A 25573-nucleotide genomic window follows, 5' to 3' on the forward strand; every position below is an offset into this window, starting at 1 on the left:
TGAATTTGGTTCAATCAAATGTTAAGTATCATGCCGAATAAGATTGTCAACAATGTGTTTGCAAGGGTAGTCTTCCTATTGTACATGTATGCATTTGCTTAATGTAGGCTTCGTTTGATGTTTAAAATTGATTTTGCACACTCATTTATTTATAAAAAAGCCGACCTACCACCCCTGAAATCTTCCCTTTTTTTAACTGAAAGAATTTATAAAAAATTTTAAAGTCAAAACCTGTTTTGCAGATACCAATTCGTATCACCTAAAACCTTAAAGGGACTGTCAACCACGACGACGTTGAAAAAGAAAAGTTCTAAAATACTGTATTTTGTTACAATTATTAGTTTATATTGATTAAAAAATAACGACTGGTATATTACATTACTTGAAAAACGTTAATATTTTCAGTATATTTGGTAATAAAATTTCGCGATGTGAAATCGAAAGTAAATCGCGAAAATAGGTGACATAACGATATACACACTATAAATAACGCCAGTAGATTGATCATTTTCTATATTAGATATATAAAATCTACTACGCATGCACAATTTGCATTCCTGGGTTTACAACGTAACGATAATGATCAATCTACTGGCGTTATTTATATGTAACTGGTAGTTACCTGGTAGACATACCCAGTAAAATTGATTACCAAATATTCTGAAATATGAAAACTAAACAACTTTTGTTCAAGTAATGCAATATATCAGTCGTGATATTTTAATAAATATAAACTAATACTTGTACAAAAATACGGTATTTTACAACTTTTCTTTTCTACGTCGTCGTGGTTGACAGCCCCTTTAAATGACGTGTTATTATGATTAGCTTACTTTTGCAAATGCTTAAAATATTGTTAGAATAAAATAAAAAAAATGAACAATTATCTTTAAATAATTTATATTTAAATGGAATAATCAGTCGGGGTTTTCAATAGACCACCTCCATCCGAGAGGTTGCCTGTGAAGGTATAATCACACATCGGAGAGGGATACCCGTGCTTTATATAAACAGAAAGCTGGCAGTTTCTTAATATTTTTGACAATATAAATTGTCTGTTCTCGTTTTAAACCATATCTACCATTATTTCATACAACTAATTTAATCAAGGCGATCAGATATTCGCATTATACACGCCAAAAACCTTTTAAAATAATAAAACTAATATTCAATAGCGGGACATCCCTTGAGTGTGTCGCTTATATATAATTAATCACTAACAAAGAAAAGAAGTAAAACATATAACTAAAAAGGAGCATGGTTATAATGTTCCGTGCAATACTTACTTTGAATGACCATTGTACCTTTTTAACACTAAATTGTTGTTTTGTGGATGACCATCCACACAAAACCATGTTCATATCCGAGAATGACCGGTACCGCATCCGAGAGGGATATCGATATAGCGTTTTCATCCGAGAGGGGGACCGATATGGTTATACACCGTGATATACATTATGTTCGATATTTTACATGACTCACCCATTCCTCTAAGCCGAAATGATCTGTAAAAGAAAATAGTGGCTTTGGGTCGTATGAACGAATCTGCACTAAAACTCAATTTAGATTCACATCGAATCATTTCTGTCGTCAGTTGTCAACACGAAAGTACGGTTGATATTCAAATGAATTTGTTTTTCTCTTTCCGGGATATTGTTTTAGTATGTTGATGCTGCATTAACAAATATAAGTGTATATGAAGTGAAAACATCAAAAATAAACAACGGTTGCGATAGACACCTATAAACTGTTAGATGCCCATAATATCACTTTAACACGTACTTGTTTTTAAAATTAAGTAATAGTATACGTAGTAAAATGTTTAGCTATATTTAACCTGAATTAAAATTGATGAATGATTTCTGTATGGGCAAAAGTAATACACATATTTATTAAAATAATTTATTTCAAATCCACTACCAAACAACAGCCATGAAAATACACGATCACTTCAAAGCGTTAAAATGTCGCAAACCCACACAAATGTAGTGAGCAATACAATACATAATAATTATACAAAATTTAACAGCAACATAAAACCGTAATTAACGTTATACAAAATGTATGTTTTCTGATCTAGAGTATATTTTGATTGAACATCCTATTGATACTTCAGTCATCATGTACCATCATCATTCCTAGTTTTCGTTGAATACACGTTGAACACCCACACAGTGTACATCACATAGTAATTCATATAAAATGTTTCTTTACATGATTTCAAATATGATCATTATTTTTTTTAATATGTAAAGTGCATGGTTACAAGTGCAAATACTGGTAAAACACAAACTACTTAATAGAAACAGATAGTCAAAAACAAAATTCGTTCAAAAAAAAGCAATTGGTTATGTATGTTTAAATATGCCCCTAATTAAACTGTCAAGATGATATGCGAAAGACATTTCCTTGTAATTAAACTGATTTTTTTTTGTTATTTCTCAATGCAGTTACTGAAAAGCATTCATGTGTAACAAAGATACAACTCAACAATTACATACTACAACAGCATCAAGAGTGTTTCAAAATCCACTATTCTAATATGTACGATCCTATTCGATGGTATATCAACTTGTACTGCTTGAAAGATTCAAGTCTGTTTCTCGTCAAAATTAACAAACAACTTTGTTTACACCTTATGCGTGTGTTATACGGAGTTTAATAAGAGTGAATAGTAACAGAAGAAAAGCATGTGTATCCATTGTGACCACTTTATAAATTCTAGCATGTATTTATATACGTTTGCATGCAGACTGTGTATGTTTTATTCAAAGTATAATGAATATGCATATGTTGTGAAAAACTAAGTGAACACAAAAATCAAGAGTGTATATTAAGTGCATAAAACTCTGCCAGTGAAGCAAAATGAAAATCACGCAACTCTTTTACAACCGGAAGGATCGAATCGAGCGAAAACTACATTGCACTATTTCCAGTGTTATTATATAGATGATCATCAGTTACAACTATAGTAATGGTAATAGTGTGAGCCTCAGCTGTGGCTCACGGCTGTGGCTGATATGTAAAATGAGGATCCTTTTTCACCAACAGAAAGTCTCCTTCTTTTGGATGCACAGTCTAAATACTGATAGAATTCGGAATTTTGCCGGGGTCCAGCCAGTCAAACGGGACGTCCCTGACCTTATTCCGTCCAGAGATTGTTTCACTCGCCAGCTTCAGCACTTTGCGGAATGCGTTGACGACTTCAAAGGCTTTCGGGTCATTTATGTAATTCACTTTGAAGTTTCAAAGTGCCATGGTTGAACGTTCGCTGAGAATTTTCACGGTCGCCATGATTTCCAGGTGTCGGCTGCTTTCGATCGCCTGTATGATGTCCTTCTCGGAACGTTCTGTTTTGTTGCTTGGAGAATTCCCGAGAAGCAGTGATGGATAATTCAAGGGGAAGGCGTTTTCGTCATACTGCTTGAAGTTCGCCGCCGCATGCCCCACACTGCACGTGTAGATGATGCTCGTGACGACCTGAATCAGCTGGTCACGTGATGTAAATTTCCCACCTTCACCTGGAACACCAGGAGCACCAAGTCCGCCTTGCTCTATTGGTGTGTCAAGCTCCCGTCTCCAATTCTGTATCTCCATGTCCTTGTTCAATATGTCATCAGATGGGTAATAGAGGTTGACGTAGGATGTGACGTATTTTAAAATGGCGTTGTAAGTTAGAAGTGCGTCATTACGGAATGGGTAATGAAGAACAACTTAATGGTAATATACGCCACGGGCCTTCAGATCTTCCGGGAGAGTTCCTTCAGCATTCATTCTCCATTTCGGCCGATAACGCTTGATCAGCTCAGCAACACCATTAGTACCAATCGCAATCTCAAGCTGTCGAAAATTGCTTCCTCTTCTAGAAGTGCACCAACGCCACGTTCGTTGATTGCAATAAGGTACAGAAAATGAGGCGCAAGAAGTTTGAAAACAGGATGTGACTGCGATAGGTGCCTATGTACTGCAATCACAAACCCCTCCATGACGATGTGCGTGAATCCAAGATGGGTGTTCGCCTGATGCACGCAGACGTTCGCGTTATTGAACCACATCTACGTGCGAGAATCTACGTGTATTTGGGGTCAGAAGGCAGGAAGACGGGGTTGTCATCTGCTTTGTCTTGGAACAGCTGTATGGCGATGGAAACAATTTTGCAATCGTCTCGTCTGTAAAACAACGCGATTGGACTGCAGACTACGGTGTTATTGATTGATTTGACTCCCTCGAGGATTTCGTGATAGATGATAAACAGACGTTTACGCTGCAAAGCTGATTCGAGCGTGTCCGACCCTAAGAAGGGTTTCAGCATGGTCGGTGTCACCGCAAGTTTATTGGGTATTTTCGTGCACAGACTGATCACGGTGTTGTTCGTGCCAGCGAAGCGCTGCATTCCGAACTTGACATCGTCGTTCCATCTAGATTTAGAAAATGTACAATTCGTCACTCATAGTCATTCGCATTATGGACGACATGTGGTCTTTTTAATATGCAATTAAACTAGTATGTAAATAAAATAGGTACAGTTTACTGAAAACCGAAGACTGTCACCCATTGTCAAACACTAGCGGAATAATTGCAAGCTATTCATCATAGGTATCTAGTTTCATTTGTATATTGATTAAAATATGTCAGCAAACCTTAAGATTTCAAAATGTGTGTTTTGACAACAGTTCACTGCAGAGAGCATCAACTTATCAGTAATTATGAGCTAGCTACCTTGAACAGTCAGAAGGTTCAGGAAACAATGAATCCCATTCCGTGAAGACATTCTTCAAATCGTCGATTGTCTTCCAGCTTTTCGTAAAGAGCTTTTTGAATACTTCAGTTGCTTGAAGCTCAACTTTCCTTTTAAGGATATTCCAAATATATTCAAATGAAAACTTTTCATCGTCTGGAAGAACCATGACCTGACAAGGAAAACCGTCAGCCCTTTGAGTGTACTGGTACAGTTGGCGCTTCTCCTGAAGTTCCATCTGTCTTCGTTCTGCAAGCAAGATGGTTTTCCAAACGTTAGATCAAATGGTTTATGTTTGTTTACTTACTGATGCAAGAATGCTAGTGTAACGCGTCTTAAGTTCTAAATTTAAACAATATGCGTTAGTTTTGAGGCGAGTTGAGTTTTTGTTTTCAGTGAGTCGTTTATAACATAGTTCGTCTGCTTCATAGGAGAGTACGAAGGAAACAATAAATGCCTACCCAGGCGATTAGCTTTAAGTACACATACTATTCATATTCGAAAGATTTTAACATGTAATGATATTGCGCTCTTCAATTTATTATATAAAATAAAATATAAAAAACATGAGAATTAAATATGGAAGAGGTGAATACTTCATAATAAAATAATCAAAAAGATATGTTCTCTGGCTTTACTCCTTCATTAACTTTTCGGCATACGCCTTTTTCAAAGTATCGACAATATGTATCATTTACATTTTTATGGGATTATGTTTCTACTATAATTAGTATTGCATTACAATAATAATTATATTAATAGTGTATCTTAAATACTAGTGCCTACCGTAATCAGACCACGAAGAAAAATATTTGGAATACTGTCCACTAATTATTTTTGTATATTTCACCACTAAGCATTAAAGTAATTATATAATTATGAACATGTTTACATGTTTGTAATATTAAAGGGTAAGTGTTTTGATATTGTTTCGGAAAAGTACAAGAAATATCTTAAAAAGCGATACACCGCGTTGATGTTAATTGGTTTTTGTTGTATACTTGTCATCACAAGAACGAAATTAAAACATACAACGTCGAACAAATTATATAAGTATTTTTAAACATTAATGTCTCTGTCAATCAAAGAAACGTTCCTTATGAGAACCTTCTTTATTCGATTTAAGACAATACAATCATTGATCACAAAACTCCCTTAAATGGTCATGTCATTCTCATCGAAAACAATCAGACTTATAACAAACTTTCAGCTTAAGTGAAACCACTTTGAGAAGTTAATCAGAGAGACGAACCTTTACCTAGTTCATGTTGAGGAAGAATGGTGTCATAGGGGAGAAACTTGTAGCGGTGGTTGAACTTGATCCAGCGGAAAATCAAGTCTGCCACGCTGTAGACACGTTTTTCACGGTGATTGTGTCAATATACCAGTTTGATCCAATTCCGGCATCATCTCTCCACAGTTCCAAACTGGTAACGGTCTCGATCTGAATAAAGAGTGTCGAACTTTGATATCAGGCTAGGCTTATTGTAAAATTTTGTTCCATATGTAATGTAAACGCATTTTAGAAGAAGAAACACAATTCCCAATACTATTGATTTCCATTGAGCTCTCGTACGGATGAGATTTTGCAAGAAACATGGACGGAGGATTACAGATAACCACTGACATGAACAAAACTCGCTCATGGGTATGTATTAAATTATATAAATTAAAATGACCACGCACAAAATAAATAATTAAGGGACGCTTTTGTTAAGAAAAACAATATTTATTCAAATTGAGGATGTAAAAGAAAACCATTCATCATATTAAAAACGTGTTCAGACTCAATGGAACAATGGAAGTGTATCAAGGCTTAAGTGAAGCATGGAACATATGATAAAAGCACTGTGCACGTTGTATGTGATAAAAATAAATTCAACGGGTCCTGTTTGATTAGCCTTTTTCATGTTTATATTTGTTTCGCTTAATAATTGTTAGAAAATATCTGAATAAGTTTTCTTTTATCACCTGCAAAACATTAGTTTCTGCGTTCTCCTCTTAAAATTGTTTGTCCGTTTTTAAAGGTTACATCTTTGACCAACCGTATGACGTTAAAGTACATACTTTTGTTTAATAAAATATGACATATACTATAGAATGATATTTCATGTCTGAATGATCGCGTCCAAAAAATGTCTAAATAAGCTCGCAAAAGGTGCAATAATTGACACAACTCATTAACTTGTTTACTAAATTATGGTATGAAAATATCATCTCCTCGACGCGAGTGTACGTATTTTAACGTCTTAACAAGTGCCTTTGCCCAGCTGGGTAAGGTTGGACTTTTCTTCCACAAACCCGATTGACATTCAGCCGCAACACGTTTGTTGTTAAGCGTTTCCTGTTCAAAACCAGAGGCGTTCTCTTGTAAGCAGCCAAATTGTTTTCCTGTAGGTTCATTAAAATTACCATTCACTACAAGTGAACCGTACTCATTTTGCAAATAGTTAATCTGGGCTGCAAGGGTGATATTCACTGGCCCTAAATCACCTCATTCATTCTCCTTAATCTGACTTAAGAGTTTAAAGCATGTTTCAACATAACGACCACACTTTGAGATACCATTTAAAGTTTTTTGTTCTCTCTACGAATGCCTGTTCTAGACTCTTGGAGCTTCAGATGAGGGCGTAACAATACCCTGTCTACTGTCTGTTTCACACAGTCCTGTATGCTTTTAGGAATCGGACCTTCGATGGTGGTTGCCGATGAGCCAGGATTGGTAAATGGATTGGCCAAGTGTGGCAGATCAGAAGTGTGTTCAATGTTGGCCTGGTTTGGCAAAAATCCGACTTTCGGTGGCGGAAATCTAACAAAAGTTTTTGTTGTCACAGAGCGACCACGGAAAGAACCGTGATTAAACTCAATTTTGGACAACCGGTCCTGTATACGCTGTATAGCCTTGTGAAAGGGATCTTTCTGCGCCGAATAATCACGAGTTTCATTCAAACTATCACCTAATTCTTCAGATATATCCACTTCCGGAGCAAGACAAAATTATTACGCTCAATGCGTAATAAGTCCCACACAAAAGTTCGCATTAACTACCAACTTAACGAGGATGGTTTTCTTGATGATATCTAGTCAAAGTTAGACATTTAGTCATGTGGGATCAAAATCTTGGTCACGAAGTCCAAATTCTTACAAAACCCTTGTAAACACTCAAGTGCCCATAATGTTTGATTCAATAAGCATGTTAAAGTTGTCAATTTTCTTCAATACAAATTTGTAATTTGATCGGTTTTCATTCTGTGTTCTTAACGTATCTCCTTTTTGTGATCACATAAGATTTGTACAAACCCTTTCTTGGTGTGTTACATTTAATAAGCCTGTCAAAAGGCAGCATGTAGATAGAGACAATACTAGATTGATGTCTTTCACTTTATTTTTTCCGTCTGTCCATTAGTCTATCAACTATAACTGTCTTTAATGAACTCAGAAGCTTGAGAAGCTGTAGTTTTATGTCTTCCAGTCTATACTGGGGAACATAGTGTTTTTGCCCTGTCTGTTGGTTTGTTGGTTAGTTTGTTGGTTTGCCTAAAACTTAAACATTGGCCATTACTTTTGCAATAATGAAGATAGCAAGTTGATATTATGCATGCATGCGTATCTCATGGAGCTGCACATTTAGAGTGTTGAAAAGTCAAGGTCATCCTTCAAGGTCAAATTTGTTGGTTTGTTTGCTTCAAACTTTAAAATTGGCCATCACTTTTGTAATATTGAAGATAGCAACTTGATATTTGGCATGCATGTGTATCTCATGAAGCTGCGCATTTTGAGTGGTGAAACGTCAAGGTTATCCTTCAAGGTCAAACGTCAAATATATAAAAAAAAAAACATAGTGTTTCACAAACACAGCTTGTTCACTTAATACTTGAGTATTTGAAGAGAATGATTTTCTACATGCAAATCAAAGTAATAATCGTATTTGACTCATCTGGCTCAAACACTTGATCACTAGGTCATATTTTGACAAATATTGAATGAACCGACTCCTTTTAGGTGAGCGAATTAGGGCCATTTTGTTCCTCTCGTTCAACAAAACATCAACCTTTCATGAATTATTATTTTGTTCATTGACACGTTTGCACAATGTAAACCTAATATTTACATAAATAATTGTGTTAATGCATTCATTTTCCTTGCAATATTGGTTTATATATAAGTTTTTTGATGTTGATATAAAAATTCATATGCATGGCCCACTCGAAGTGTTTTAATATTTATATTATAAATTGACTAATATATTTCAGCCCAACAATAAATGTATTTTAGAATTTAAAGATGTTATTTTGTGTGAAATGAACTATATTATAGTTTCATATTGTTATTATTAATCCATATAGTAAAATAATTTGGTACACAATTTCTTCACGTTTTAATTGCTTATGGCTGCTAATAAGCGGATTTACGAATAGGAGACATTAGCTCACATTAAACTTACAGTTTTGTTTGCCTGTTAACATGATCTAAGTGTTTCAATGTTTGTGTTTTGCTTTGAAGCTTTGAAAGTCCCATATGTTTATAGAATAATGATAAGTGGTGACAAAAAAGGTTCGTTTTCCAAAGTCAAACAGAAATCATTACAATACAAGAGTTTCATTCATAATACTGGCTCTCATATGTCTTCATTTTGACACTATATATATATATACATATTTTTCTATTAATTTCATAATGAAATGGATGTAACGTTCTTTTAAAGTAAAATGTATTGTTATTTTGAATTGTTATATTTGTGTGTGTGTTTTTTTCAAACCACAAACTGGTGCTTTTAAGTGCGATTAATTAATAATCCGAAACAATAAAGTTATAAGTAGTTGTGTTGTTTATTAAAATGTGTGTAGTCAAGCGTCAGATACGTGCCTATCGAATGTCTTATTCAGCCATAGCTCTTCATTACGACGCACTTAAAATACTCGTGCAAGTGGCCCAGCATAGTTCTTACTTACAAAATATATGTGTTGTTTATATAACTTTTTTCTAAATCGTGGGCATCATGATTCATCGTTCTGCTCTCGTATCACCAGTTTTATCTAAACACGATACAGTGACAGTGTCACATACCGGTAGTCGCCGTTAGAAAAAGGGCGGCTTAAGCAGTAAAAACTTCTACACTATACGTTTGGCTAAATTGTTTTACTATGTTAATGGGTGTTGTTAAATGTTGAAATTAAAATATGCTTAATTTAAACTCATTTTAAAATACAATTAGTTGAGGTATCTACTCTTCCTATTACTAATGCTAGTACTTTTACTACTACAACTACTACCACTACTACTTCTACTACTACTACTACTACTACTACTACTACTACTACTACCACTACTACTACTACTACTACTACTACTACTACTACTACTACTACTACTACTACTACTACTACTACTACTACTACTACTACTACTACTACTACTACTACTACTACTACTACTACTACTACTACTACTACTACTACTACTACTACTACTACTACTACTACTACTACTACTACTACTACTACTACTACTACTACTACTACTACTACTACTACTACTACTACTACTACTACTACTACACTACTACTACTACTACTACTACTACTACTACTACTACTACTACTACTACTACTACTACTACTACTACTACTACTACTACTACTACTACTACTACTACTACTACTACTACTACTACTACTACTAGACGACGACGACACGACGAAGACGACAGACGAAGACGACGACGAAGACGACGAAGACGACAACGACTGCCGACGGCGACGACGACGAGGACGACGACGACGACGACGACAACGGCGAGGACGACGACGCGGAACAACTACGACGACTACTACTACACGCTACGACTACTACGACTACTACTACGACGACACTACACGACGACACTACGACGACGACACTACTACCTCGGCTACTACGACGACGACTTACTACACTACTCACTACTACTACTACTACTACTACTACTACTACTACTTTACTACTACTACTACTACTACTACTACTATACAACTACTACTTACTACTATACTACTACTTCTACTACTACTACTTCTACTTACTATACTATTTACTTATACTACTTACTACTACTACTACTACTACTACACTACTACTACAACTGCTGCTACTAATACTACTACCATTACCACCACTACTACTACTACTGTAATATATATATATATATACACACACACACACCGTGACGTCATTACATTTTGTCAGAACGACTCCATTCGAAACATGGTAGATATCAAGAAAATTTGTAACATTCACACATAATTGGAAACGTTTGTAACATGAACATGGATGCTGTCATTGTCTTAATTATCCCGGGATATTGTTTTGGCGCTGTCCGTCCGTACGTCCGTTTTTCCGTCCGTCCGGCACTTTTGCGTCCGGAGCCATATCTTGAAGCGCTTTGACGGATTTCATTGACACTTGGTATGAGTATATATATGGATAAGAGGATGATTCACGTTGGCCTTGTCCATCCGTCCAGAAAACTTTTGTGCCCAGAAGTATATTGGCGGCGAATATCAATTCAAAGAATTCGCTTGTTGTTAGGGTTCTAGGCTTTTTCCCGAACCCTTACTTTCCTCCCTTGTTGTTCTCACCACAGTCATTTGGTCCCATTTCCAACCAAACGTGAATTACTTCTCCGGATATGATCGATAAGCCCTTGTTTAGAGAAATTTACACTAAAAAATGACAAGCAGAGAAATGAAAATTATATTTATATACGTTATTTAATTATTACTAAATGTTTAACTCTAAGAAGCATACTCTGGACATGTGTGACTTATCAAGAAACCGGCTACACGAATTGTTTCATTTTTTTCCTCAATTGACACTTGATCATGAAAAAGGATGTACGTGTTTAACTACACAGGTTTTTGATTTCCTTAATACCACGTTCATACGAAATATAAGAAAAAGAACCCATATTAATCATGATCGTCATTTTTTTCCTAAATATTATTTCTTAACCTATTGAATGTATGTGCGACTCTGGTAAATCGAGTTTTATCGCGGCTATAAATATATATCTATGTCGTAATCCCCAAAACAGGTTGAAGAAGCTTTACATCGTAAATATTGTTGTGAATTGAATAAGGATGTGGACCAACATAGTCTATCTGCAAGTCCTGCTACTTAATATATATGGATGATTTGAGTACACTAGTTTACGCAATTATTATTAATGATTAGAGATCGGGTGTTCGTCGTCATAATAAAAGGTCATGTATACAAAAATTAAGAAATATTAAACTACTGGATGTTAAACTGTCCATACCATCTACATATCCCATTAATTCACAAACGCCGATCGCATTGTCGACAGCGTACTATCGCATTGTCGCCATCGTACTATCGCATTGTTGCCATCGTACTATCTCATTGTCGCCATCGTACAGTCGAATTGTCGCCATCGTACTATCGCATTGTCGCCCTCTGGATTTTAATGTGTAACCACGATTGCACTAACGGTATTCCGTACTAATGACAATCACATACAATTCGGTATGTTTTGGGGGTCTGAGAAGTCACTTCATTTTTTTTAACTCTGTATTCTAATGTTGTTGTTTTTTTTAAATATTAATCTAAATCGATAGGAGTGGTCCTTCCATCAAAACAAATCAGCATACTTCTTTATATGATCCTTGGTTTACTGCTTTCTCTAGATTATATGTTCAAACCTGATCTTACAAAACTCATATGACCTTGACCTCAGATTCACATCAAAATCGCAATAGGTCATCCGTTCGTCCCTCCTAACAATCAAACCAATATGAACGGACATAGGTCAAAGCTTTTTCTAGTTACCCTGCGAAAACGAATTGTTCAGTGAAAAAAATAGTTTCATGGTACATGTCTTCTGCAATTGCCATTTGACTTGTCGACCTTGACGTTAAAAGGCGTCTTTCATTCCAAATGCCCTTTTCATTTACTTACCTGGGTAGTCGTAGGTCAAAGCGTTCTATCAAATGGACACACATTTCATATGTATTGACCGTTTGACCTTGATCTTTAACTTGTCAATATGAAAAAACGTAACAAACTTCCGTTGATTAGCAACATACACATTTCAACGATCGTAGGTCAAAGGTTAAGCATTCACTTAAGGTAGCGCCACTGTAATGAACACCTTTCCAAATATCATCTAATGTATTATTTTCTTAATCAGCATTAGTTTACTGAACTACATGCAAATATTTAGGTAGGCTTTTCATGCTTGTAAAAAAATATACTGATTTTTTCAAAACCACCCCACGCTCGGCTTTTGTCCAGTTTATTTGCACCACTGGGGTATATGAAAGTTCCATAATTCATCCAGATTTCCAAATATGGCCATTCAGTTGGTGTGTATAGATAGAGTAAAGGTGTTTAAAGTTTAAACGATGAAATAAGTATTATTTTACAGACATTTATTTTTTATAACTTGTTATCTATGGAAGAGCACCATGAAATGTAAGTGGTTTCAGCCTAGTAGAAATTGGGTTGGTTAAAAACAAACTGTCATACAATTCAAAATAGTATCATTTAAGTAATAATTTGAACTTGGTTGTTATAGATACATTATATACAGCAAAAATGCAAAGAAATAGACAGATTTACCGTTTACTATTTTAAATAAAATTAAAATTCAACATGCATGATTTGTATTTTCAGCAGTAAATCACCCAATTTATCCATAACGTTGTTTTAATTTAAAAAAAAATTAAGAATGGGCATACAAATTGCAACATGTTTAACAATAAACATAGCTTATATGCTATATTTAATCAAATTTCGTTAGAAAAGAAATAAAACTCGTCGCAAAAAGTATGCGTTGTCGGCAGGATTCGAACCTGCGCGGGAATATCCCAAAATATTTCAAGTCTATCGCCTTAACCACTCGCCCACGAGCTTTTCACAAGACCTGCTTAAATTAGATACCCATAAGTAAACAGGTAAAAATTTAAAAAGTATCGTCGATCTTTGAAGAAATCGCGGGAAATCATTACAATGGCGCTACCTTGATATCGTGCGACGGTTACATGTTGGGTTAATGTTCTTTGAATTTGGACATATGTTGGTGAGGTAAATAGGATGATCTTCTAATATCTAGGCAAACCAAACTAATAGCGATACAAATCCATGTGATTGTCACATCCTGACGAGGTTTCGATTTGTTAAATATTTAAACGATTTTTGTTAATTGCTGTTCGCTGTAAAATAGTGCCCTTAATTTATGTGATTTAAATGTGTATTTAAAACATAAACTCGGTCGAGCACTGATTATACCTAACACATTTTTTGAATAGGAACTAATTTGAACGTTCATTCGATGATCATGGATATCAATTACCAAAATTGTAGGGTTCTCGTTTGTTTCGCGCACATGTTTTCCCCCTAATGTGAATAACATCGCTAAATTACTTCAAAAGTAAAATAAAGCGTGAAAGTATTTATCGAATAACACTGTACAAACTGATTTGATCTCAAAGAACTTACATAACTTATACATACATTTATGTAAAGTTGAAAACAACGACGATTAACAATTATGTTTCTATGAGGTATAGAACTATAATTAACTTAATAACTACAAAACATTATGTGGAATATTTTGTTAATCAATATCCAGCGGCACGAAATATTCATTGAATCTCAATCGACCATTGATCATGAAAAAGGATATACATAAATCAATATGCAGATTGTGCATGTAATCAATACCTGCAGATATAAATACCTAAAATAAGGAAAAGTAGATTTAATTTTACTTGTAATCATTAGTTATTTCTTTAAAGATCGTCTAACACTTTCCCTAAAGATTATTTTACAACCCTTTGAATATATTTGGGCTTAGCGGCCGCATTTATTCTTAATAATTATATAGGGAATTGTATTAGGAATCGAGTTTCATGGCGATACACTTCGGTTGTTAATACGGTAATATGTTAAGGTTCTATTTTAGTAAACATATTTCCCCAAAACAGGTTTGCAGTAGCTTTACATATAAATACTGTTGTAAAATGCATATGGATGTAAACCAATATTGTTTTTAGATTCTCACTTGTGAAATGTATTTAGGTGTATATCGTTCCTTAAATGTGCATGTATACATTCGTAATTTGCTGAGGTGGTTACAATCGCATCTTTATTTCGTGAATAGAATACAAACAAAATTGAAGTCGGGGGGGGGGGGGCTGAGGGGAATTAAATAAAAGTAAATTTGCTTAAACTTTGTGTCCATAGGCACTGGCTGCCACCTTAATGTCTTTTACAGTCGTCTGCAATTTACAATCAAAGCGCTGAAGGCACTGAAGTTGTTCGCTATTGCATAATTTAAGACGCAACTCATTTTTCAAAAATAATCGCAAGTTTGAAATGAACACACGTCATTCAAATTTATAAAGAGTGTGTCAAAACGCACGGGTCGATATTTGTGTGAACGTTTTATCATTCTATTTATTTTATAGAGATAACTTAGACAAAATTACAACAACATGGCCCTTTTTGTACATTCTGAAAGCATAGAAAGTATGATGAAAATTGAATATAAAGACCATTCGCAATCACCATCATATTAAATGAAAATTGTTGGAAATACTCTGTACAAAAATTTTCATTTTTTACACCCTATACAAATTCAAAATATACAATAAGATAATTGAGGAAAATAAATTAAAAAATAAGTCTGCGAGCAATACTTTTTACTCACGAATTAGGTAGTCAGCCCTGATGACCCTTACTTTGTTGTGTATGCATTACTAATTACCCTAGCAGTTCACACGGTGTCAACAACTCTGACCTAAACATAGGTATAGAGCACTGATGCGCTTTTTAGGCGTAGCTGTTTTACCCAGCTTGTCACCTTAAATGACTTTTACATAACGCCAGCAGACACGCGTAAATAATTTTGAATATTTCATAGGCTGATTCGAGATAAAACCTCTGAACTTTGGCTACATCACCGTGTATTTGCTCAGCGCAAAGGATGTAGCACTGTTCAGTGTAAGGAATTCCGGACTACTCTCTGTATGTTCAAACGACACAAATTGTGGCCCAGTACTCGTTCACTAAATCGTCCGGGGAATATATAATTTACTATCGATAAACGCAGTTTTGCTGTCAAGATGAGAAATAAACATTACTGAAATAGTATAGTGTCATGATAAAAGGAAAATCGTTTAATTATCCAAGCACAAAGTTTGCCGTACTCGGTCAGCGCGTATGGAAATCGTTCCTGAATGCCTTAATAGGCTGCCATTATTTACAAGTTTGCTATTTTGAATTCAATTTTGTATCGAAAAGCATTGTTTTAAAATGTGCCATTTACAATTCGCAATGAGATTTTTAATGACCCTCGTCATGCGAAAATGGGTCTTAGTCCATATGCGCCCATCATATAGCCCAATGAGCCTGCACATCTCTCAGTCTGGTCAGGAGATACATAATGAGACCATAACACGTTGAGTGATTATATAGTGAACAGCATTGCCTCTGACCAAACTTCGCAAATGCACATGTTGGGTTTAAGATACGCTAGCCGAAACGCATAAGACCCATTTTCGCATGACGCGGCTATGAAAGTGTGATTTTAATGTGTCGAAAAAAAAACTGCGTTTAAATCAAATATTAACATACGATATATTTCGATAGTGAACAAATATACTCATAATAAGGCATGTGAGGACACATATGATGTGCACTCCCGTAGTATAATTTTTATCTTCTTACACTAATTTGTGGTTTGACAATGATAACACATTTCATGCGGTGAATATGCTACTTACAAGTGAACAAAAAACACACACAATAGTTAAATTTTTGTTTTCAGTTTATTTATTTAGAAACGTAAATTGCAACCTTTATTTCAAAGTCTGCATTTACGCCGACTACCTTTTTTAAAGATATTTCTTGTTATATTTAGTTGTTTTTTAATATTCGGTTTTAGCGATTATAAAGCATTTTTTAGGCTGTCTATAGTATACCTGTTGTAATTGGTGAAATCATGTGCAACGTTTTATAAATTGAGAACTGTGAATATAAACAAGCTTAACCTTCTACTATTGCGTTTTTAGCACCCGTAAATACAAAAGATCGCCGCTATCTGTTGAGAACAAAAGAACGTTTCCCAACAATACCAAATTTAACCCCGCTGTCGAAGCATGAACGAGATTACGAAACAGATAATTCTTGTTATATTTAAATGTTTTTATATTCGGTTTAAGCGATTATGAAACATTTTTGCTGTTGTCTATCGTATGCCTAAATTTATTGTTGAATACATGTTCAATGTTTTATAAATTAAGAATATAAACAAGCGTAACCTTATACTATTGAGTTGTTTTCCCGAATCTATTAATAGCCTCAGAATATGAATGACCTGTACTACGTCATCAAGACGCAGCAGATAGTGGACTTTTATAATCATTTATAAATAATTTCTTCCGCGGCACGTATAATACAACCATTGTTTATTGATTCTTTTCTATATAAGCTCCGTTCAAAAATATTCCATTTAACACGATATTCACATAATGTTTCCAATTGTGAATGAATATAGTTTGCGAACTCAAACCTCTTGCATAAATTATACAACTCTTTCTCGCGTGGATACGGCGGGTGTGGCGAGTAGTAGGCTTTCCGTAGATAAGCCGAACTGACTTGAAATTCTCAGTAACAACAATAGCTGTTCGCTACGCGAACAACTAAAAATAATATTTGTTTTTGAAATAAATTAGTATCAATTGCTACATTTTGACATGTTTCCTCTGAGTTGGGTTAGGATGATGCAGATGTCGGTGGTGGACATGCTTATGACAGTGATGTTTCGAGGTGCTGCTTAAGTTGGTAATTTTGCTGCTATCGGTGACGTTGATGTTGATTTTAGCGCTTTTTGTGCTGATGTCGGTCGCGCTGCAATTCATTTCGGCGGTACTTATGCTGATGTCGATTGTGAATATTCCTATTAAGTTGGTGGTTGTGCAAATATCAGATGTTATGACATTGATATGCTGATGACAGTCGTGGTGCTGTTGACGTAGATATTGGTGTCAGATGGTGATAATGCTGCTAATGTCAATGCAGGAGTTAGAGGTTGTTTTGCTGATACCGATGATGGTTGATGCCTATGCCGACGGCGGTGATGCAAATGATGTGGATTGTTGTTGTCGGTGGTGTTTATGCTGTCCACAGCGTCAATAAGGATGCCCGTGGTGCAAGTGACTGCCATGTTGCTGTTGACGATGCAAGCGGTGTCGCGTTTTCATGTCTTTGTGATTCTTAAGTCGCTGTGTTATCGATGCTGGTGTTTGTGGTGTGATGTTTATGAGCGTGATGATGAATAAGTGACATTATATCGGTGATGCTGATGATTTATGGTTCTTATGTGTGAATTAGAGATGAAGCTGATTTCGCTTTTACTTCAACATTAATGCTGATCAATACTACCAGTACTTAAAGGGACTGGCAACCACGACGACGAAGAAAAGAAAAGTTGTAAAATACCGTATTTTTTAAAAATAATTAGTTTATATTGATTAAAATATCACGTCTGGTATATTACATTACTTGAAAAAAGTTGTTGAGTTTTCATATGTTCAGTATATTTGGTAATAAATTTTACTGCGTATGTCTACCAGGTAACTACCAGTTAACTATAAATAACGCCAGTAGATTGATCATCATCGTCACGTGGTTAAACCCACAAATGCAAATTGTGCATGCGTAGTGAATTGTATATATATAATATGTAAAATTACCAATCTACTTGCGTTATTTAGAGTGTGTATATCGTTATGTCAGCTATTTTCGCGATGTACTTTCGATTTCACATCGCGAATTTTTTTTACCAAATATACTTTAAATATGAACTTTTTAATGTAATGTAATATACCAATCGTGATATTTTAATCAATATAAACTAATCATTGTAAAAAATACGGTATTTTAGAACTTTTCTTTTTTCGTCATTCGTGGTTGACAGTCCCTTTAATATATATTAGCCGCGCTCTGTGAAAGGGGGGTTTAATGCATGTCCGTAAATAGTCGTCCCAGATAAGCATGTGCAGTCCGCACAGGCTAATCAGGGACGACACTTTCCGCTTTTTTTTCGGAAACAGAAAGTGTCTTTTTAAAGCAGAAATCAAGTTTAGGCGGAAAGAGTCGTCCCTGATAAGACTGTGCGAACTGCACAGGCTTATCTGGTTCGACACTTAAAGCAGATGTATTAAACCCCTTTTTTGCAGAGCGCGGCCAATATGGAAGATTTTGATACAATAGTTAATGAAATTATTATATATGATAAGAGGTAGGTTGTTCCATATCATTGTAATAAGGGACGACACTTTCCGCTTTTTTTCCTTAACAGAAAGTGTCTTTTTAATGCAGAAATCACGTTTATGCGGAAAGTGTCGTCCCTGTCCGCACAGGCTTATCTGGTTCGACGCTTTAAGCACATGCATTAAACCCCTTTTCACAGAACGCGGCCAATATGGATGATTTCGATATAATAGTTAATGAAATTATTATTTATGATAAGAGGTCGGTTGTTCCATATCATTGTAATAAGTGATATATGCACAACATTTCAAATATTAAAATATTGGGAACTTAACTGTCCATAATATCTGCATGTCACAGTAATTCTCCAAAGCAATTTTTTTATCCGCCTTTTTGTACGACTACCTTAAACAATATTGCACTAAATGATACCCATTACTTTGTAAATAATAAAAATAGAACACAAATTCCGTGAATTGAATGTGAAACAAGTAACTTAATACCAGGATTGAAACTGTTCAATGAAAAGAATGCACAATAAGGATAACGATTTCACCGATTTACTTATCTGACGCAACTAGATGACGCGTCCGTATGTCAATGTGACCGATATCATTAACCCTTTGCATGCTGGGAAATTTGTCGTCTGCTAAAATGTCGTCTGCTGAATGTGTAAAATTAGTATTTTTCTAAAAAAAAATCAAAGAATACTATCAAAATAGCAAAAAGTGTGGATCCTGATGAGACGCCACGTTCTGTGGCGTCTCATCTGGATCCAAACTGTTTGCAAAGGCTTTCAAAATTCGATTCCACCACTGAAAGAGTTAATAAGGGTTCTACCGTTCACAGATGTTTTTACTGCATTGTTGTCGCATTCGCGCATAGATTACTTAATACGTTATTTGAGTTTTCTTATTTTACATTCTATAATGCAAACTTATAATGTGCGTTAATTTGTCATGCCATCATCTCAGTGACTTAAGGCATCAAGACAACTATACTTTAAACACGATGAATAATCAGCGCCATTGTTACAAGTCCATTATTTCTTGCACAACTAAGATCGTCACCATCATCACAACAACAACAATACCATAATAACAACGTAACCAACTGTGTTCAATGCCATTTTGTGAGAAGTCTGACCAAGTTCCATTAATGTAACATGCACTTTAGCATAATTATATAATTTCAGGGTCGTACGCAGGATTTGTTTCTGGTGGAGCCCAACCGAGGAGAGCGTGGGAGGGTCACCCCTCCTTACCTTTTTGTTAAATTTGGCGCTTATCATGGTAAATGTTAATGGTTAAAACCCTTAATTTTGTGATATAAAAATAACAAGTAAATCAGCACCTTTCTGGAGCCTTAAGCTTTTAATCGTTGGTGTGAAATTCACATCAATGTCTAGAGTTTTAGATTTCAGAAATTTATGATGTTTGATGATGAGGAAAGCAAACTTTTTCAATTGCAATAACCTTTATCAAGAAATTAATGTATCATAAAGTATGACTAACATATAACCATAATAACATGTTTACCATGTTACTACATGTTTGTACGTTCACCATAATCAACAAAGATAAACTATCACCATAGTCTACTATTTTGACATAAGATTGGCCTTGGAAATTTTCTCTATAATTACTGTTTTTCGAGATTTTTACGCAACGCTATCAGATATTGAGCTGATTTTTGGTATGTTTGTCTACCTACATGACCTTTAGATAACGTGTGAAATTTGTTCCGGTCCATTGATGTGTTTGGAAGTTATTTGCCGTGGTCTTAACACTTTTATCTATAATAACCACTTTTCGAAGGTTTTTACAAATCGCTCTCAGATAGTGAGCTGATGTATATGCCCCCGTCTATCCGTCCAGCATTTTATTTTGCGAACTTTTTTTTCAAAAACGCTTCAAATAAGATATAGACCTGGGGACCGTTTCTTAAAACTACGTACGTTCGAAAAATCATGCGTAAGTGCAAAACGTTCAGTTTGTAGCGTTTTTATAAACTTCGTAAAGTTACGTTTACCGTATTTTTGCAAGTAAAGTTACGTGTGCTCAAAGGCTCACGTAACTCAGAAATTTAGCGTAAATATGGCGGCGTATGCACCGATATTTCGGAGAACCGAACGTAGACTACGAAATCTACGAGCGCAACATCATGTTAGTTAATTTAAACCTTTATCTATTATATAATAATTAAGATCTTGGTAGGGCATGGGAAGATACTGTAACGGAAATCCTGCGTTGATTGTGCAGGATCTATTGTGTACGATTGTGGAATGGAGTTTTGCTAAAAGAGGAAATTTTACATGTTCGAATCGATTGTTGTTATGATTTGTTCGATTTTCCTTTTGACAATTCATTCAACTTTCGTTTTGAACAAGGCTTTATCCATCACAAGACGCCAAGTTGAACTCAACGAATGTGACGTTTGCTGAGTGATAGAATTGATTCATTGTAAACATGGGTAAAAGTATACTTTTTCTGTAAGAATTATGTATAAGAATTGTATAATCTACGTTTTTGTAAATAGTTGCATTTATATTATACTGCTGTGTCAATGAATGGTAATTATACAGTAGTCTGTGCTAATATTAATTCAATTAATTTTAGCACAGATTACTGTATAATTGTCCGTCATTGACACAGCAGTATAATATAAATGCAACTTTTTACAAAAACGTAGATTACTGTATACAATTTTAATTGATATGTCAACAGCGCTTCTTATAAATGTGTTTACGGTTGTCACTTTATTGTTGAATTTGTCACATTTACAGTTTAAGCAGAAGTTCTGCATCAAGATCCATTTCTTTGGAAATAATATCATGCATATATCATTTTGTCAAAACTGCGTAAAATAAAATATACTGTAGAGACTGTGAGATACAATCTGTGGACATGTTAGCTCAGTTGAGTTAGATTGGTCTTTGTCAGCTCTGGTACTACAATTGTATTTTATTTCAGGTGTGTGGCTTTAAATACTCAACACCTTCATTGTTTTCGACTGTGTGCTTATGGATTAATTTAATGTTTGATCTGCATACCGCCTGCATAATATCATAAGACAAAACATGTGCATAGTTGTCTTTTTGTAAGATTTGTTTTATATTGAAACAATAATAACGTTTCATTTTTGTGCCGATATAATTTGCATAGATATTTAATTAGTTGTAAATATATGTCATAACTAATGAAAATTAAGAATCACTCGCTCGAATCATGTTTCAAAATAAGGTTACAATTCAAGTGTCTGTTGTTTCTTTGGCATTTAATGCTTAATGCATTTAATTTTGAATAAAATACTTTACGTGAAGCTGCTATTTTATTAAAAAAATATTTTAATTAATGAATGACACGCTAAAAGTTCCTAAGATAGGTACTGCTTACGACGAGTACTTGTCAAACAAATTCAAACAAAATCCTCCCTTGATATATTTGTTTTAATTTAAATAGATCAAATAAAAGAAATTGCCAGTGCCGATAAATACAATCTAGAACATCCCAGTAAAGAGTCACCGAATATCGTATTTCTTCAACAAGTGGCAATACAAGTGCAATACATTTTAGGTTTTAATAAACTACTCAAACGTTAAGAACTTTCGCAAATATCACTGTTGATTTATTGACATACAGTTTAATAATGGCAAGCATTTCTTAAGTAACCTTACCCTACGGAGTTTGTCTTCGACTGTTGACTAAAGTGGATCAATAAGAACGCCGACTGCACATGACCGAGTGTATTTAAATCAATATTTGAACACAAATGGATGGGGAATATCAAATCATCATCATCATCATCATCATCATCATCATCATCATCATCATCATCATCATCATCATCATCATCATCATCATCATCATTGTCATCAAATTGTTTTGACCATTCCAGGCTTACCACATTAAATATATCCGACAATTCCACTGCCATTTCACAACAGTCCCAAACGGGAAAACCTAACCAAACCAACTGGCCATGACCATTCCGTAAAACCATGTTAAACTGATACGAATGTTAGCTTCATGAACTGTACGACTTTGGGCGAGTTTTCACTTGCCTTAAAGTGGACGAGCTGGTCGTTTAAGGACGACATTTGCTCGAGTTCTCTTCAACATTGACACGAACATTTAGACGAGCTCAGTCAATATATATATTTATATATTCCTTATGTTAGTATATCAATCGCAGATATAATAACTGACTTCGAGAATGATCGAGTGTAGACGATTCTGCACGAGTTTATATTTCCAGCCCCACAAAATGCACAGACAGACGAACGGACGGACGGGGGGACGAACGGACGGACGGGGGGACGGACGGACGGACGGACGGACAGACGGACGGACAGACAGACAGACAGACAGACAGACAGACAGACAGACAGACAGACAGACAGACAGACAGACAGACAGACAGACAGACAGACAGACAGACAGACAGACAGACAGACAGACAGACAGACAGACAGACAGATAGACAGACAGACAGACAGAAAGACAGACAGACAGACAGACAGACAGACAGACAGACAGACATACAGACAGACTTTTTATTCCAGACTTGTACATAGTATATCGTCTGAACACATACATTTACACAGAAAATGTAAATATTATAAGAAGTTATAATTTCCGTATCGTAAAATCAACAGTTAGGAATTATGTGTTAAGTTTACATTAATGACGATACCATTTTTGTAGTAGAGATGAGCAAATATTGAAGATATTGAATATACATTTGAATTCACAAAATAGATGTATACAGACGTGACTGAACACCTCAAAACGACCACAATACGCAGTTACACACGGTGAACGGTAAAACTTGCACATGCACCATTCAGTTTCTCATTTGCAGTGGGCTTATTTGGCAAATGCAAGAAAGTTCGATTATTGAAACTATTTCCACTGGTATAAGACATTTATAATTTCAATTTGTACAAGGTAGCAATTCAAATTGATTGTTATTTCATGGTTTTATCTTAAACTGTGTTCGCCGAAGAAGTAGAAGTAATATGTCTTTTTAATTGAATTTGCTTTTACATATAACATATATAGATAATTTCGGACTAGTACTTGAAAGTTCCCTGGGTACTCTCATGTATGCTACAATATACCCTGGGTACAGAAAATACACTTAAACATACCCAGGAAAACTTAGGCTAAATCTGCTGTTGTTGGCTCTATTTTCAAATTAATAATGTTTCCGTTTACATTCTGTGAAATGGCCTCCGCGATGATATTATCGAAACTCGTACTCAAAAAAGCATATTGAGTTAGGTTTTGTTCAAAGAGGATTTTGTTTCGTATTCAGAAGTGCGTTTGATGACATCAAATTTTAGGCAGGAATAAAATTCTGTACCCAGGGTACATTGAAGTGTACTTAAGAGTATCCCGGGTACTTTTAAGTAGTACGGGGCCAACAATGACCAATCAAGCTTCAGTTGTTTAAGCGCTGCAATTATTAACTGGAAGTAAAGGTCAAAGCTGAAACACTTGGCTAACTTTGCGCAATGGTTGTTGTAACAACTAAAACTTAAGTTATCTGAATATTAATAATGGCTAATTTTAAAGTAGGTTTGAAAAGTTTTCACTGTTTAAGTAAATTTACTGAAAACATTTATTGAAATGTACCAAATATGTCATTTTATACAAAAACTGTCAAAACACTATGACTTTTAAACCAATGAGATTTGTTTTTGGAAAGTTACAGTTGTAAGATGCTCAAAGTTGTATTTTAGATAGGCTGTTTTCGGAGAGAGAAAACCCGAGCTATTGTCATAGCCAGCTAGTTGTCCAACGTCCGCCCGTCCGCTGTAGGCAATGTGCTAAAACCCTAAACGCCATACCCATTTTGGGTCACTAGGTTATAGGTCAATGTCACTGTGACCTCTACAAAAATATAAAATTCTGACAAGCTTTCACAGCCCAGCGTTTTTTTTACCAATCCATGCATTTTTAAAAAATATTGAACAAAAAATATAATATAACTATATATGTGAAGAAGCATACTTTATGATAGTTGCAAATGCCTTTTGTCTCAAATTAATAGAAGCATTCATGGACAATGTTAATTTATCACAGAAAAAAGATTCTCATTTTAAATGAATTTATGAGTAAAAATCTGTTGTTGTTTTTTATAAATATTTTGCACACATGTATACATATAAACATGGTAAAAACATGATGTTGATTGTTATAAAATTATCTAGAAGTGAGACAAGTGAATACAAGCTACAGAGTTTTTTAATTCTTCTAAAACCATACTGTACTACTGTAAATTATCATTGATCAGTAAATGAAATGTTAAAAAATACTACCTTCTTTACAGAGGCCATTGCTGATGTTCTTCTCGTTATAGGACATTCCATTTGTAATTCAGTGACGCACTAAACATAATCAAAGATACCCTTCCAGTAAATTAAATGCCTGTCAGGAAACTCCTTGATTATGTTTCTGTAAATTCAGATATGTAAGCTACAATACACATGCCTGTCTTCTCAATATTATCCATCCATTTTTTTCCAGTTTGCTCCAGCAATTCCAGTTTGAA

The 25573-nt window shown here is 35.0% G+C and overlaps 1 protein-coding gene across 1 annotated transcript; it reads right to left on the reverse strand.

Annotated features, from left to right (window-relative positions):
- Positions 1-3246: 3246 nt before the first annotated feature.
- LOC127846139 (uncharacterized) lies at positions 3247-3597 on the reverse strand. Its single transcript, XM_052377315.1, has one exon. It carries the CDS (start codon positions 3595-3597, stop codon positions 3247-3249), a length of 351 nt encoding a protein of 116 aa, XP_052233275.1.
- Between the last annotated feature and the right edge of the window lie 21976 nt (positions 3598-25573).

This window comes from Dreissena polymorpha, chromosome 9, assembly GCF_020536995.1.
Source record: "Dreissena polymorpha isolate Duluth1 chromosome 9, UMN_Dpol_1.0, whole genome shotgun sequence".
In the NCBI taxonomy this organism is placed as follows: domain Eukaryota; kingdom Metazoa; phylum Mollusca; class Bivalvia; order Myida; family Dreissenidae; genus Dreissena; species Dreissena polymorpha.

Excerpts from the sequence above, each read along its gene's own strand:
- LOC127846139 (XM_052377315.1), bottom strand. The coding sequence starts at position 3,597 with ATGGAGATACAGAATTGGAGACGGGAGCTTGACACACCAATAGAGCAA.